The sequence below is a fragment of the Grus americana genome, chromosome 3 (genome assembly GCF_028858705.1).
Source record: "Grus americana isolate bGruAme1 chromosome 3, bGruAme1.mat, whole genome shotgun sequence".
NCBI classification, from domain to species: domain Eukaryota; kingdom Metazoa; phylum Chordata; class Aves; order Gruiformes; family Gruidae; genus Grus; species Grus americana.
In genome coordinates this window covers 38,679,577-38,695,029 of record NC_072854.1, presented here as the reverse complement: position 1 = coordinate 38,695,029, position 15,453 = coordinate 38,679,577, and the positions used below count along the sequence as shown (strand labels likewise).

Genomic DNA, 15,453 nt, shown 5'->3' with positions numbered 1-15,453 from the left:
AACAAAAGCAGAAATATGGTGAGAAAACCCTAACTTAAAATGCAGGAAATAGAGTCCTACATGCTTTACATCACCTGAGACACAGGCATCTCTGGTGCAGAATTCAGGTGTAAAGTGTGATGAATCAGACTTGCCTCCTTCCCTCCACGTGGGTGTCTGAATGTGAGATTAACATAGACCGACTCTTCTTCCTTGTTTCAAAATCAGTTAAGAATTATCTTTGAGCATTTGTCTCAAAATGGCCATTCAACTTGTCATTAATATATCTTCTCTCCTTCAGGGTCTTCATTATGAAGTTGAAAGCACAGTTACAAACAGTCAAGAAAAATCCCACAATTCTGGGTTATTCTTAACAGCAAGAACCCTTTCCGGCTGCTTATACAGCCCATGTCTAGACCTCCCGGTGCATCCCACCAGGCAAGCTGTGAACCTGGGTTTCACAGAACCAGCACACCAGGCGACTTCTCAGGACCAAGTCTAAAACTACCTTGCCAAATGGTAACCCCAAGCCGTTGTCTATTTAGGCCTGGGCAGCTCCCTCCATAGTCTCTCCCATAGTCAAGATGGTTCCTATTTCCTGTGTGGCTTTTATTACAAACCTGACCTGATTTGAGGGGTTGTTGGCGATTTTTTTTGGGTGGTGGTGGATGGTTTTCAATGCAAAAGCAATACACCTTCAGTAGATTGCATCCCTTTACTCTGAATTTTGAGTACTGATGTCTTCTTCTTGTCTCACCCTCTTAAAGCATCTTAGGTTTTCAAAAAGATCATCACGCACCAAAAATTCAGATAATATGCTTATGGAGAATGAGATTTGTCTGAAATACCTCTCGAACCTCTCAGGGTCAAGTGATCCTGGTTTTGCTCAACAAAATCTCTGTATGTGGTGGTCAACAGAAGTCCATCCACCAACTTTAAGAAGAAACAGAGGAGCCTGATATAGAGCAGTATTGACCAAACACAGTACAGACGTAAATAAGACAAATTTTCATAGTGGTTTGTATTCATGACACTGGTTATTTGCTGCAGAATATGCAAGCTATGGGAGATAAATTAACATCTTAGAAATGCTTCTGTAATTGCAATCTTGCAATGTGTTCCTTTTGCATACGCCAGCTCCTGACTTAGCAACCTGCTGGTGTATAACCAAAATACTGGAGGATCTCTTTATTCTTTGCATTTAAATTCAGTTTGCAATACATAAATTTTAAGGAAGTAGTGCAAATTGTCTAACTTATCTTTTGCCTAAATACTTTGACAATATGAAGATATAAAATGAGCTGAGTATTAACAATCATAGTTTTTTGTGACACAGATGAAAATGTCAGTGACAGAAACTGCTGATAACAATATGGGTTAGTTCAGAAAGTATCCAGATCTTCACATTAAACTTGGTTCAGAAGATGTACACTAGACATTAATAAAAAGTTGCATCACTAATTAAGTACTTTGCCTAGCATAAAGTTGAAAACTATCTTGCTTGCCGCAAGTAAAGCTACTCTAAATTTCTGCTGGGTGAAATCAGCAAACTCCAAACCAGTTTGTGTATTCTGTTTTCTTCTATAATACATCAGTTAAAAAGAAGCGTCCTGTCTTTTTGAAAGTTAAGCCATTCTAAACTCCTGTCAGTATTACCAAGACGAGTTCAGAGACACTCTTAATGCCAGTGATGGAACACGAAGTATCTGTAGATCCCAACTGTCTCTTTCCTCTGAAATCAATTGGCACTATGACCCCAATAACTGATAATGAAGTATAGAGGGAAAACTGTTTGTGTCTCTCTGCTATGACACGCTTCTAGCTCCTCCAAATCACCCCATTAATGATGAATTTCTAGGAATGGAAGTTAACATTTCTGTGGTAAAAGAAACATGATTTTTAAATATTACTAAAATGTGTCTGTACTTGAACAGTAGACTATAGTAATGCTAAAGAACACAGTGTTATATTATCTTTCTGTGCAACTCCAGCATTTCTTCATTTGCTACTCATTACTGAATGGAGCTGAGAAGCACGGACACATTCTCACTATTGGAATATGAGAGTCGCACTTACGGGAACATTCAAAGTTTGCAGACCCCTAAACGCTTATTGCTAGCAGTTAGCAACATACACTTCACATCTTTTCTGAAATTAAATCCTTCTCCATATTCAAACACTGCATTTGAGAAAACATTTGAATCTTGAAATCCAAATATCTCTACCTACTCTGCAAAAATGAAGGAGATTCAACCAATGTTGGAAGCCTGAAAGTCCAAACACCTTTCTTCAATGGAAACAGGCACCACTGGAACAGCTATTTTGGAAGGGATTTTCCATAGAAATGGTAACTTGAACTTTTGAGCATTGTTGTAACAGGATTCCCAAGATTTCGGACTACCTAGGACTTAAAAATCTCTTGGTCGTTAGGTTAAAAAAACCCCAAAAGAGTAGTAGTAAAAAAGCTGCTGTTTCATACTGTCACACACCACAGTCCCTCGTCAGTATTCTGCTCCTGGCATAATAAATAAAAACGGTGCCGTATGTCTTTGTATGCAACACAATCCAATTATCACTTCATATGCACAAATCTTCAATACTGACTGTACATACTGTTTTCTTCAGCTCATTAATAACACGCATTTACATCGTCTTCTGAAATTTGTTCTAACGGCAGCTCGAAGTAATTGCTACCAGTACCATTTCATTTAGACCCCACCCACTTAAATCACTTTACTCCAAAAACTAAGTTCAGCCAATCTATGGTAATATATGTATGCCACATTTCGCTTCACTTACACAATAAAATTGTGGCAATAAATCCTCCCTAGCATAGCGCTGTGTTGTAACCAAGACCTTTAGGATATCTCAGATAACAGAAAGAAAACCTTTCCGGGGACATATTTTAGATATCTTTGGTAATAATAACAACATCCTAAAGGGATTCTGGAGAAATCTAGTGTATGTGCAGTCTGGCCATCCCTCAGTGCATTATTTTAAGCGTTAACGACAGGACCACACTGCAGACAGGGGAAGCATCCGTGGCTTCGGTCCCCCCAACAAACCTCCGTGCCTGGCGGATCCCCACCGTGCTCCCCCAGACAGCACCCGGGTGGGAGCAGCTCCGGCCGGCCGCCCCCGGCCGCCCCCTCCGGGAAGCGGGAGGCGAGGGGGAGGATGGGGGCGGCGGCCCGGGCCGCGCCTGGCCGCACACCTAGCGGGCAGGCCGCCGCGTCCCCTTTAAGAGGCGCGGCGCGGCGGGGGGCTCTGCCCCGCGGTACCGGGCGGCCCGGCCGCACCGCGCCGCGCGGGGTCACCTGACTGCGCCCGGCCACCGACCTGCGGCGGCAACGGCAGCGCCGCGCCGGTCCGCTCCGCTCCGTCCCGCCCTCTGCACCGGGGTAGGGGGCGGCGCTGCTGCGGCAGTAGCGCGGGGATTAGGCTGCGGGAGGATTAAGCCGCTGGCTGGAAATAGCAGCGGCGGCTCCCGGGCGTGGACGCCCAGCGCATCCCCGGCGGCGGCGGTGGGAGGGGGCAGCCCGCCCCGCACCTGGGGCTACCGGGGCCGGGGGGAGGGGGGTGGGGGGACGGGCGGGCTGCTGCGCCGCGGGGCGCCTCACCAGCCGGCAGCGCGGCGGGCCGGGCCGGGCCGGGGAGCGGTCGCGGCGGGAGGCGGCGGTGCCCTCCCCGGAGCGGCGGCGGCAGGAGGACGGGAGGGAAGGACGCACTGACAGGTCGGCCGCTGGCCCTCGCTTCATCCTCTTCTCACCCCGCCGCGCCGCCCCGGGCTGCTGCATGGCGCTGGGCGCCGGCCGCATCCAGCGGCGCCCCATTTCCCGGCGGGAGGGGGGTCCCCATCGGGGCCGGGGGCTGGTGGTGGGGGAGGCACCGAGAGGGCATAACATGGCGCAACGGTGCCATAATCTCCCACCCGGGAGGCGGCGGGGCGGGCGCTGCGGCGGGGCCGGGGCGCGGCGGCGGCGTCTCCCCTGCGGGCCGGCTGGGCGGGCGGGCGCTGCCGGGGCAGGTGTGTGTGGGGTCCTTCTCCCCCCTCCCCCGGGGCTCGTACGTTATTTGTGTGTAGCCTCCTTCTGCTACCATCATTTCCCCTTCAGCCTTTCCCTGCAGCATCTAAAATATCCTCCCCCCCCCTTTTTTTTTTTGCCCCCAGGCGGCTTCTAGCAAGGCAAAGGCTTACACAACGGGGCGGGGGGGGCTGCGCCTCGGGAGGGGCCGGGCTGCCTGAAGGACCATTGTGCGTGTGGCGTGGCTGTGTGTGTCCGTGCGTGTCTCAGTCGTGCCCCCCCCCCCCCCCTGCCTCCCTCGGCGATAAACCCGGAATCTCCCCTTCCCCTCCCGTGTTTTCCGCCTCTGCAGAGCAGGCAGCAGCAGGCACGCCAGCGAAGATGTCGGGTCAGACGCTGACAGATCGCATCGCAGCTGCTCAGTACAGCGTTACGGGATCAGCCGTAGCCAGAGCCGTCTGCAAAGCCACCACGCATGAAGTGATGGGGCCCAAGAAAAAGCACCTGGACTGTGAGCATCCCTTTTTGTATCCCCAGCGAAGACCCGGGGCTGAGGAGGCTGCCCACGGGGCTCCTTAGTGTGTCTTTGAGCTGTCTGGCTACCGTGCTCGCTGTAATCCAGCTTGCAAACCGTAAGGGTTATGAGAAATCTCCAGGAGAGAATGAGTTATTATTGCATTTCTTCTCTTATTGCATAATACTGCTCTTTTGTCCACGTTTTTCTTCTTTTGTTGTTGTTGGTTTTTTTTTTTTTCCTCATGACCTCTTGCCTTTTATCCAGGAAGGCAGTGCGAAGCGTGCCTTGTGGAGCAGGGGCTTGGAAAGCGGGGAGGGAATTGGGCACAGGGTAAAATGGCTTGTCACCACCTGCTTTGGCCAGGATTAAGCTAGGCAGAGACATAAATGTTACACCAGGAGCTGGCCAAGCACAGGTAGGAGTGTGGATGTCTCCACAGCAGACTTCTGGAGAGGTTTAGATGGTGGTGTGCTTAAATGGCAAAGAGCTTGGATAACGCTACACTGTGGATTGGGAGAGTTTAAGCCTTTGGAGAGTTTAAGGGCTGTTGCTGAGGTTCGAAATATCAGAGAGCAACTTCATGAGCTGACTGATGGCTTGCATTATGTTGCATTGAAGATGACTGTAGTTTTGTCTCCAAGATTTATGATATATTCTGGACTGGCATTAGAATCATAGAATCGTTTAGGTTGGAAAAGATCTTTAAGATCATCAAGTCCAACCATTAACCCTGCACTGCCAAGTCCACCATGCTAGTTAATGCATGAAACAAGGTTGAAGTCAAAATGTTTCTTAAAACAATGAGCCAGTGATGTTTTGTCTTGACAATTTTATTTCTTTTCAACCCACTCAACTGTCAGTCCTTGCTTGGAGACACCAAGCAGTAGAATGGTGAAATAATTTAATTGCGTAATGTTAATTGGCCTTGTTTACCAGTAGTAACTGTGACCAGCATTGAACTCAGTAGATCAACAGCAGTTGTGATTTTCCCTTTTTTTTTTTTTTTTTTGGACATGGTAAGAAACATGTTCAAATAAAGATCAGCAGGTTTTATACCAAGCAGTCTCTTGGCTGCTGGCTGTTACTAAGTAATGCTGGTGCAGGTGCGTATGTAAGTACAATTCTGATGATGCTGTATTTCTTAGAAGGAAGTAGTATTACTTCTGGAAAATAATTCCAGTTTTCAGTGCTAATGACTTCATAGCTAACACTTAAAGTGGCAAACGATGTGTTGGTCTTCCACTATATCTAGTCTTGTACATATGTTGAAGAGATGCTGATGTAAGCAGCATTGATTGAAGACTGACTTGAGTGTAAACTGTTGTTTAAATAGATTGCCTGTCTTGATATCATGTATTCTCTCTTGTTTTCTTGTATATTTTAAAAAATCATCTTAGTTATTGATGTCTCTTACGTTGCTGTTTGGTAGCTGTCGACACTTCTTAATCTGTAGGCTGTGTCTGGACAGTCCTGCTGTATCTGTTACTAGAAGCTTTAGCTTAGAGAAAAAGCCAGCTTGTGTTTAAAAGCATGCTGTGTCTCTGTGTGTATTTTAATATATATACATATGTGTGTGTGTCTACATTTATATAAAAATAAAAGTACTAACTGGAATAGGCAGGATTAAAGTGAGGTAGAAATAATTTACCAGTGCTACATTAAAGTCTGGAAAGGGATTGTGTTTGGATATTGGTGCTGATATTACTAATTCAGAAAATGAGCATGGGAGAGACTGAAGTCGGTAGCATTCCATGCAATTTCATACCCACCTGCATGTAAGACACACAGGAGGAAGAGAAATTACCATTTCCTGGGAAGACACATCCCTGATCATTTTTCCTTCTATTTTCTAAACTGCATAGAACAGTTATCATTAAAGACAGAATCTTGTCAGTGGGAGATATGCATAATCAAAATTGTGGTCTGTAAATGAAAATCAAGTTCATGGTTCAGAAGAAAAAAATATTATCAGGCTCTTAAACCTGCGGCATCTCCTCAGAACTATGAATTGTTAGGCAGTTGCTTGAATTCTGATGTGTATCTTATGAACAAGTGTGAAAATGGGCCTTATACATTGTAATGAGAGAGTAAATTAAAAGGTCATCCTTTGAAAGAGCAATACCCCCTGCATGCAGGAGGTACTGCTTGGTGGAGGTAGATCTGAGCCACGTGGCTAACTGCATTTCAGGTTGGATAAGTAGCATTTGAAAATGTGGAGAAGGAAATGAAAGGTAAAACTTGCCAATGCCTTAAGGTAAGTTTTGAGTCAAGGTGCGAAGGATTGAGATGATTAAAACTTAAGGTACCAGAGAGCAATGGTTGGAGTGATACTTTATGAAGAGCTGTAATTCTAGTATTGGTGTGAGGGTTCTGTGTCCTTAGGGAACTCCATAATTTTATTTTGTGTTGTAGTGGCCAGGTGTCATGTCACACAACCTATCTTCTGCTGCTTTGCCTAGCAGCTGGGCTTTGTAAATTAAATGGAGAGATCGACTATTTAACATGAGTTAAGTAATCCTGTGAGGATGGGACACAATGATGCCTGTCCTCGTGTTTTCTGCAGAAGATGTTAGTTCCAGAGGGTTATAGAAGGATGATAGGTGACAAGGTGTGGGGTGGTGGTTTGTTTAGTTTTGTGGTTTTTCCTGGTTGGTTTAGTGTGTTGGGGGTTTTTTTGTTGTTTTGTTGGGGTTTTTTTTTAGTGAGTGCTACTTAAAGGGAATTTGCTCTGAGGAGTAAAAAGCATGATTTGGGTGTGAGTGCACGTGTGTGAGGAAGGGAGGAGAGAACAAAATGAATGTCTTTTGTGAACAAAAGCTGAGCTGTTAAGTGTTTACCTTGGTGTGGTTTTCTGTACTTGCATAGCTTACGAGTGCAGGCTTTAATATGGATGCTGCATAGTGCCTGTTCTTTGGCACAAGCTCTGAGTGCTGCACAGACTTGTCATGTAAAGAAGTACCGAAGTATGATTAGGTTGCTATCATATACTCATTAGTAAGATTTACCATTTTCTTGAATTCCAGCTCTCATACTAGTGAATTTCCAGCAACTGCAGGACGTCATGCCAGATGGCAATAAATGTATTTTCCAAGTCCCTGTGGGGAGAAAAGGAACTTAAATTTAGGATGCTCTGATGGTTTGGGGCAAGCCGCTGCAGTTGGCACATTAAGAGCTCTGATCCTTTTGGACTTAACAAACTTGTCATCTTGAAGCCATATCATTGTGGTGACTTTATCTCCCTCAGCTAACCATGTTGTGCTAAATAAATTACAATTAGATACAGCAAGTGAGGAAAGCATTTCCATGGAGAAGTGGGGATTAGCGACTTGATTTTGCTGCAGTGAGAAAGGCCATTGCAGAGTGGGTGAATGAGATGTATGGACTATGTTAAGGATATACGAGCTGTGGTAGTTCAATTGGAAGGACAATCCTAGTGCACAGCATATAAGTTTCATTCTCAGAATTGTTCTGAAAGATGTGTTAAGGCTTCACGGAGGGTTTAATTGTGTGGAGGAAGTAAAAGGCAACTTCCAGCCTCAAATGGGAGTGACTCTGATGGTATCAACAGGGAGAAGCTTCTGGAGAAGGGAAGTAACTTGACTTTCAAATGTTAAAACACATGATAGATGAGGGTAAAATAGGTGGATCTGAACTCAGCCCCTTTTATAAAGGATCTTGCTCAGAAACAGACCGTCAAGCTTTGATTTAGGGAAGTGAGTTGGAAACAAGTGAGGTTGTTGCATCTGCCGTTGGTCGTAACAAGTTCCTGTTTCTGAAAATGATCAAAATGGCTGGGATTTTCCTTGACTTATTTTGTTGAGTGAATTGGTTTGCAGCAAGAGGAAGTTCTGTGGAGTGCGTATTCTAAAAAGACCATGTGGTGCCTCTTTACTTCTTGAAAATAATTCTCATAGGTAGAAGGCCCTTCTGGAGGCCTGATCAAGAACTGGGAGACTTTCATGAAGTGTGGAAACAAAGCAGATGTGGAACAGGACTCGATTTCCTGTGGCTGTGGAGGTGACCTGTGTATCTGTAGTAACATCTTTCCATCCCAAGTCTAATTTTGCATATTTGTATGTGGCTGACAAACAGGAAAAACAAAAAGGACATTTATAGTTTAATTAATGCTGGTAACTGAACTGCAGGGCTGGTGTCCGTATTTTGCTTATACAGACACTTTTGTTGCTGCAGGGTTTTAACTTTTTCCTGCAAACCACAGGGATGACCTAACAAGTTGGAATCACTGTGGTCTCTAGTGTTGAAACAGAAGCGGCTGTTGACCAAAAGCAATAGGTTAAACTTTTTCCTAGGCTTAGTAAAGATAAAGTTGCTAGATCCCACAGGTTGGTCTTAGAAACCTCTATCTCATTCCTCAGGAATATGGCTGTGTGTCTCGTTTTTGGGATAGGTGGGGGGTCAGTGGAGCTATCTTGAGTCACTAGGCTTCAGTGACTGTTTGGGTTAACTTGGATGCATATTTCAGAAGTTGTTTGCTGCTGAAGTGATTTGGGGAGCATTCCAAGTCTGTTGGCACTTGAGGCCCTTTCCTAGCGGGAGTAGCGCAGATGTACAAGTACTGCATTGCTCTGCAGTCCAGGTGACGCTTTGTCTTTACGGCCAAGGAAGTACCTTCAAGAAAACTGCCAAGAACGGAGTCCCTGTACAAACTGGGCTTAATCCTTCACACTTTACTAATGAAACTACTTTTGTATGTCTCGCTGTATCTTGTATTGCAGGAATTTGTTACAGTTTCCATGTACAAGCAAACTGCCTTTGTTTAAGAGTTAGCATTGAAAATCAGCTGTAATACAGTGTCTTAGTTTTTGTTGTCACAGCTGGGGTGTATTCTAAATTGTGAACTCCGTGTGACCCCAATGAATCTTTCACACCTGAAAAGGAAAAAAAAATCCAAGCAAGCAATTCTTTTCTTTAATTCATTAATGGATATTGGATTAGCACATTTCTGTGTGTGTGTAAGGACTTGTTGTCAGTCTCTATGTTGAATAACTCTATTTCTGTGGGCTTCTCCCATGTCCTTTCTCAAAATAGTGTTGAAGACTCACTTCATTTGCAGGTGTGTAGATCTCTGAATAGGAGCAGAAATGTCTGTCATAGGTAAGGGGAGCTAATAAGGCAGCTTTTTAGATTAGTTGATCTCGAGTATTTCAATGGCATTAACTTTCAATTTCCCCCCCGCTCCCCCAGCCCCATCCTCTTTTTAAAGTCTGTGTAGTACCAAGAGTAGGCTGCCCTTTTAATTAAGCTAAGACTTAGATAACTAATGATTTTTCAAAATATGTTTGAAGCTGGCTAGAAGTTTGAATTCTTGTTAAGATAAAAAGGTTGAAACTTGCACAAGACCAAGTGATCCTGCCCATCTGAACTGTTCCGTGTTTAAGTCTTCTTATGGTACAATGTCTAAAGAAAGGGAGGATGAGGAAACAGAAGAGAGGGTAGACAGTGTAATGTTAAACTTTATTTCACCCAAACAATGTAACTTGATAAAGCTAGATTGACTAGTCCTACCCTCTCTCCCCTTGGCTTTTCCTCAGCTGAAGGCACGTATTCTTAGTCAGATTTCAGTAGTCATCAAGATCCTTCTGTTAAATGTGCTTCCTCAAGGTCATGGATGACAAATTCTGGGACAAATTGGGTCTTTCTGCTGTACTGATTTCCATTAGTAGACCTTTATAATGGAGTAGCCATGTCTTTCTTTGAAGTCCCTTGTTCATGAGATGGTCAGTATGACAGTGACCGGTCCATAGTTTTAATTACTTCTATTTAGTAGTTGACTATGTTTCATAATAGTCTCATAGTGTTACTCAGATCCTGGGTGGCAGCAATTGCACATCTTTTAAACAAGCAACAAAATCTGCAGTTTAATTTCCTGTGATTTGATTTGATCTGTGCCTCTGATTTCTCAGCCTGGTTCTCAAACCCTCCATTTTCTGCATGTGCCTTACTTGGGCCTGTCCCACGAGTGAGGAATTCTGTCAAGTCTCCAAGAAAGTGCTCTGTTGGTGTGGCTGATCCATACTTCTCTGTGTCTGCCCTGTGAAGGATCCTCTGAAGTGCTTAAAAGTAAATGACAGGATAACTCTGAGGGGCATAGAGCATTTTGGATGCTGTTCGTGTTCCGTGCTTCTTGCTGGATGGAGAAATTGGTAGCCAAAGAGAAGAATTTGCTGCGCTCCTAGTCCCCATTTCTGAAGAAATAGTAATATAGCAGAGGCATACCTGCCTCTAGTGTTTTTCTGCCTATGTTCAACATACTCCAGACTACTTCTCTCTTCCTACCCTACTTACCTTCCTGCAGTACTGAGTGTCCATGGCAAGGTGTTGGCTGCAGGAATGGCATCTGTGAAAAGAGACCAGGGCTTGCTCCATGCCAGACACAGCCGGCTCCACAGTGGACCCACCACAGGACACAGCTGAGCCCATCCACCAAGCTTGTGGCACCTCTAGGAAAACGTACTTAAAGGGCAGAAAACACTGGAGGGGCAGAAGAGGAGAAAGGAAAAAGTGAGAAATCACAGAGGGAACACCAAGGTCAGAGGTGGAGCAGGAGGGAGGTACTCCATGGTGCAGGAGCAGGTATCCCCTGCAGCCTGTGGAAGAGACCCATATTCTCAGAGGTCACAGCTGCAGCATCTCCTTCTGCTACCAAAACCTTGCCATGTGCACTCAGTATACCCCCTGCCTCTGAAGAAAAGAAAGGGAGAGACCTTCCTCAGTCAGCTGTGGACACATGGTATTGCTGAAGGAGCTGGGTCCAGTGTTTCCAGGGATGGGAAAAAATTGAGTTGGGGGGGCTGACATTATATCCCTTCCCTTAGTCTTACTGTAGTCTAAAGATGAGTCAGTGGTACCAAACACTATCATTAAGTTAACATGCCCTGTTCCTTTTTGGAGCTTCTTTTCAAGGCACAGATCAGGATGCAAGTAAGGGTAGAAAAGCACAAGTTCTGGAGTGTGCCTAAGGGAAATACAGTAGTCTCACCAATGAGTCTCTGGTGAAACTTGAATCTCCAAACTTCAACACATGGCATGTAGATTAGGAACAATATTCTGCCTGGCTTTGGAGAGAGGGGTTTCAAATACCCTGAAAACTAAAAAGCAAGGAATAAAGCAAGCCAGGAAATCAGGGTCTGAATCTCAGCACAGGATGTCTAGTGTGCCCAAAAAACAGGTCATCTAGCATGGGGTTGAACCCTGAACTCAAACTGAACAATAGGCTAGAAGAAGCCTTCCTAGTAGGTTGGCAGGCAGTGATCTGTAGCACAGGGTTTGCGGGAGTACTTTTGTTCCCCTGAGTCAGCAGTAGCGACAAGATTGCAGTGTGAAGCTTCGTTGGTAAGTTGATATTAGAGTATCCCACCCCATCAGACTTGACATGGCTGCTTGATTTTCCTACTGGCCAAAATTTTGCTTGGATGAGAGCTTGGTGGCTTAAATAAAACCTGAATAAACCAGATGTTGGCAATTGCTAGAAGGCAATCAGAATACTTGGCAGAGTCTAGCTTGTCACTTTGCAGAGCACGGTTAAGTCTGCTTTTTCTGGAATCTCACAAACGGCATGCTGGACCCTTAGAGCTGTTTTTAATACTTCTAATCTTGCTATTTTGATTATGTTTACTTCTGCAGAGCTGCTTGAAAACACTGAAAATCAATACAAAACAAGTTTTGCAAGGGTGGCCTCAGGTACATTTGACGGTCTTAGTTGGTAGCCAGTAAGCTGCTTGTGCTCATAAAAATTCTTCTCTTTAGGTTGTGAAACACATTTGCTGAAGCAGTTGAGAGCTGTAGTCCACTAGGAGAGGGAATATACCAGCAATCTGGACTAGTGCCACAAATGGTGTTGGACATCAGCCTTGAAATGTCACTAGGAATGTAGGTGGAATACTAGAACAGTGTTTTCTAGGCTGCTGGCAAATGGTGGCATCCACTGGGTGGCTGAGGCTTGCAGCTTAGTCGTAGGCACAGTATAGGAAATGGCAGTGCACTATTACCACTGACTTCTGGGCAAACCAAGTCTAAATACCCTTCTGTTCCTCCTCCCTGCCCAGGATAATGTGATCTCATGCTTTGTTTTAGATTATATCTGTATCTTAACTTAGTTTAATGAAAGGGATTGGATGCTGAAAAGTCCTGGTGTCATGCTAATGTTGTGTTTTTATGTGATCCGTACTCTGGCCATGTGAGTTGAGGCAATATGTCAGCTGGTTGCCTTTCCTAGAGTCTGATTTTTCTAGCTATTGGTAAAACTGAAATGTGTTACGATATTTCCCGTAGAGGAGATTTTGCAAGTACGTAGGCATGATCATGCTTGAAGGCGACCAAGAAAACACACCCTGCCTCTCATATGTACTGAGAACTGCAGGTTGCTGACAAGATGTGTCTGCAGCTTGAGTCTGGCTTGTGGCAATCAGCTCTTTTCCTGGTCGTAAGCCAATATGCAAAATTACCACAGGTAGAAAGCAAGTTGGCAGGAACTCGTGTCTTGTAGTTGGGCTACAGAGCTCTAACAAAACAGTTGAGCTGTGTGTTTTGCCAAGGTGCTTTACTTTCTCAAAGAAGGAATGAAAGAGAAAGCAATGTTCTTTGTTAGTTGTTCCTAGGTATTTAGGAGACTAGGTTATGACAGAGATGTGAAACACTGGTCAGGGTAGATTGGAGAGTTTGGTGTCCACTTGAGCTAAGATTCTTCTACCATTTAAAGGACCAAAGAACATGTGTTTTCAAGAAAGCGTCTTAAACTTTGCTGTCCTAAAGAGGTGGGAACAAGACTGTGGCTTGATTACTGACGGTGCAGTCGATCACTTCAAACTGCCGCTTGGCTTGGCACTAGCGTGGATGACACAATGGCAGCAGGTTCTTCCATAGCAGATGGTCAGCTGTTAGCCTGCAGAGCCTGGCAGGCTCCTAGTGCCTCTGGCATAGTTTTGTTATATCTCTTAAGTCTCTCTGATAGTTTACAGAATGTTCTAAAATGGCCCTCCATAGAAGTGAGGGGAAGACACGACTGCTGAAGCATGAATAAAACATGCTGACTTGTCGCCCACATTCTTAAAATGTATGCAAGTTTACAAGTTTGGAGGGAGGTCCTCAAAATAAGGCAGTAATCGGTTATCTTGCAGCAGTGCAGGACTGCACTAGCTAGAGCATCCATCTTTACACATAATTGAAGAGCCCACGTAGATGCATTTAAGTGGGAGTTCAAACTGTCTTTAAAAGGACTCTTCCTTTCACTTCTCATTTCAGAGAGTGTGGGACTTGTATGAAAGGGGGAAGCCAGCTGGCCTGTTTCCTGGCTCTGAAGGCTGCTGTTTCTCATTATGTAGAGGTCGAATATAGATGCAAGCTTTAACATACCGTTGCATCAGTTCTTCAGCAACCCTGGAGTTTTAAAACCTAACCTTTTCAAATGGAGACTTGGGTTTGGATCTTGTTGCCTGACTCTGGTATCCAAAGTATGATTATTGTGCCTGTAGCTCTTAATCTAAGTTTTATGGCTTCATCTAAACCTATTTATAGGAGGATGTACATTCTGCTAAGGGGCAGCAAGCCAGAGGAAGTGAGTGTATCTAGTGTGCCAGTGTTTTGAAAACATGTACAATTTATCATGAGTGATGTTTCGTTACTGGCATCTGAAACAGAACACTATTTTCATATGTGAGCCTCGTCTGTGACTTTCTGATCTTTCATTCTAAGCCATTTAGAGTCTTTCTAGTTTTGCTAAGCTTTATATAAACTTCAAATTGCTCTGTTTGTGAATGACAAGAGTATTAACAAGCAAAGTTTGCTGTGTTTGGAATAGGTGAGTTTAAAGAACTTCCTCTTGTTTATCAGGAAGATGGAAATTGCTTAAGCAGTATTATGAGAAGCTACCTTTCAAAACGCCTCTCCATAGTGTGCTTAGGAGTTTAATTGACACTTCTGGGTGTTCCAGTCTAGAGATCTGACTCTGCGCAAAGCTTTGCTGCCTGGATGTGAGCCTGTGCGATGGATTCCAACTTCCTCGCTCATCAATAGCTTGATAGGATACTTCCACTGCCAGTGGCAAACGCATCTTCCAGAGGCATCAGTGACTTTGAACAGTTAGATGATAGTAATCTAATGATGACAGTTTTTTTTTAAAGTTAGTAGTCCTAACTGCATCTTCTGTCTCTCAGGTGAATGTTCTATTGAGTTTAGCAGATTTTTTTTTTTTTTGCAACATCAAGAAATCTGCAGTATATGAAAGGCTGCAGGCTCATGTTGAAAAGTAAAGTCTACTGCTAGTTGATCTTAGTTTTTTCCAAATTTAAGACTTAAACTCACCTGTCTGTGTGGCAGAAGCAAAGGATTATTGTTTAACTGGTGCAGCACGGGGAATGAACATAAAGCAATTGCATGTTTGGTTTCTTTTTTTAGCAAGGAGAGAGTAAAGCTCTGTCTAATTGTGAAAGACATCGGTCAGTTTTTTAAAATAAAAACGATCCAACCAAAAAGAAAAAACCCCAAAACAACCCAAGTACTTTAAGGCACAGCATTCACATATGAGGCAGCTGTCTGGTTTTAGGAACTCTTACGGTGTTCCTTTTGCTTATACGTAGATACAAGACAAAATGGATTGAAACGATTGCACCATGTTATAAAGTACTTGCTCTTTAGTTGCAGCTGTTTCAGTATTCCTCTAGGATGTCATACTGTTGCACCGACTGTATGGACAGGTTTGTGTTATACTTGGTTTCTTTTTCCTACAGATATGTCCGTGTTTTCAGCAGGACTGTCTGCATAGTTACGGGCATTTCATGCCCAGTTAAGAATTGCAACCTATGCTAAGCTTCTGGTGGCTTGTCAGCTCGACAGAGCTCTCTGGCCCTGTCTGGTTATTTTTCAGACTGACCCTACTATCATGTGGGATCCACTGACAAAATAGCTGGACTTTCC

At 44.3% G+C, this 15,453-nt stretch overlaps 1 protein-coding gene across 3 annotated transcripts in view; it reads left to right on the top strand.

Annotated features, from left to right (window-relative positions):
• Positions 1-3,557: 3,557 nt before the first annotated feature.
• Positions 3,558-15,453, top strand: part of SNAP91 (synaptosome associated protein 91) — a 71,411-nt gene continuing 59,515 nt past the window's right edge. For all 3 annotated transcript variants that reach the window (XM_054821310.1, XM_054821309.1, XM_054821308.1), the window contains exons 1-2: positions 3,558-3,713; positions 4,357-4,515. In XM_054821310.1, coding sequence (XP_054677285.1) covers positions 4,386-4,515 — 130 coding nt within the window. In that variant the 5' untranslated portion in view covers positions 3,558-3,713; positions 4,357-4,385. The remainder of the gene's footprint in view (positions 3,714-4,356; positions 4,516-15,453) is intronic.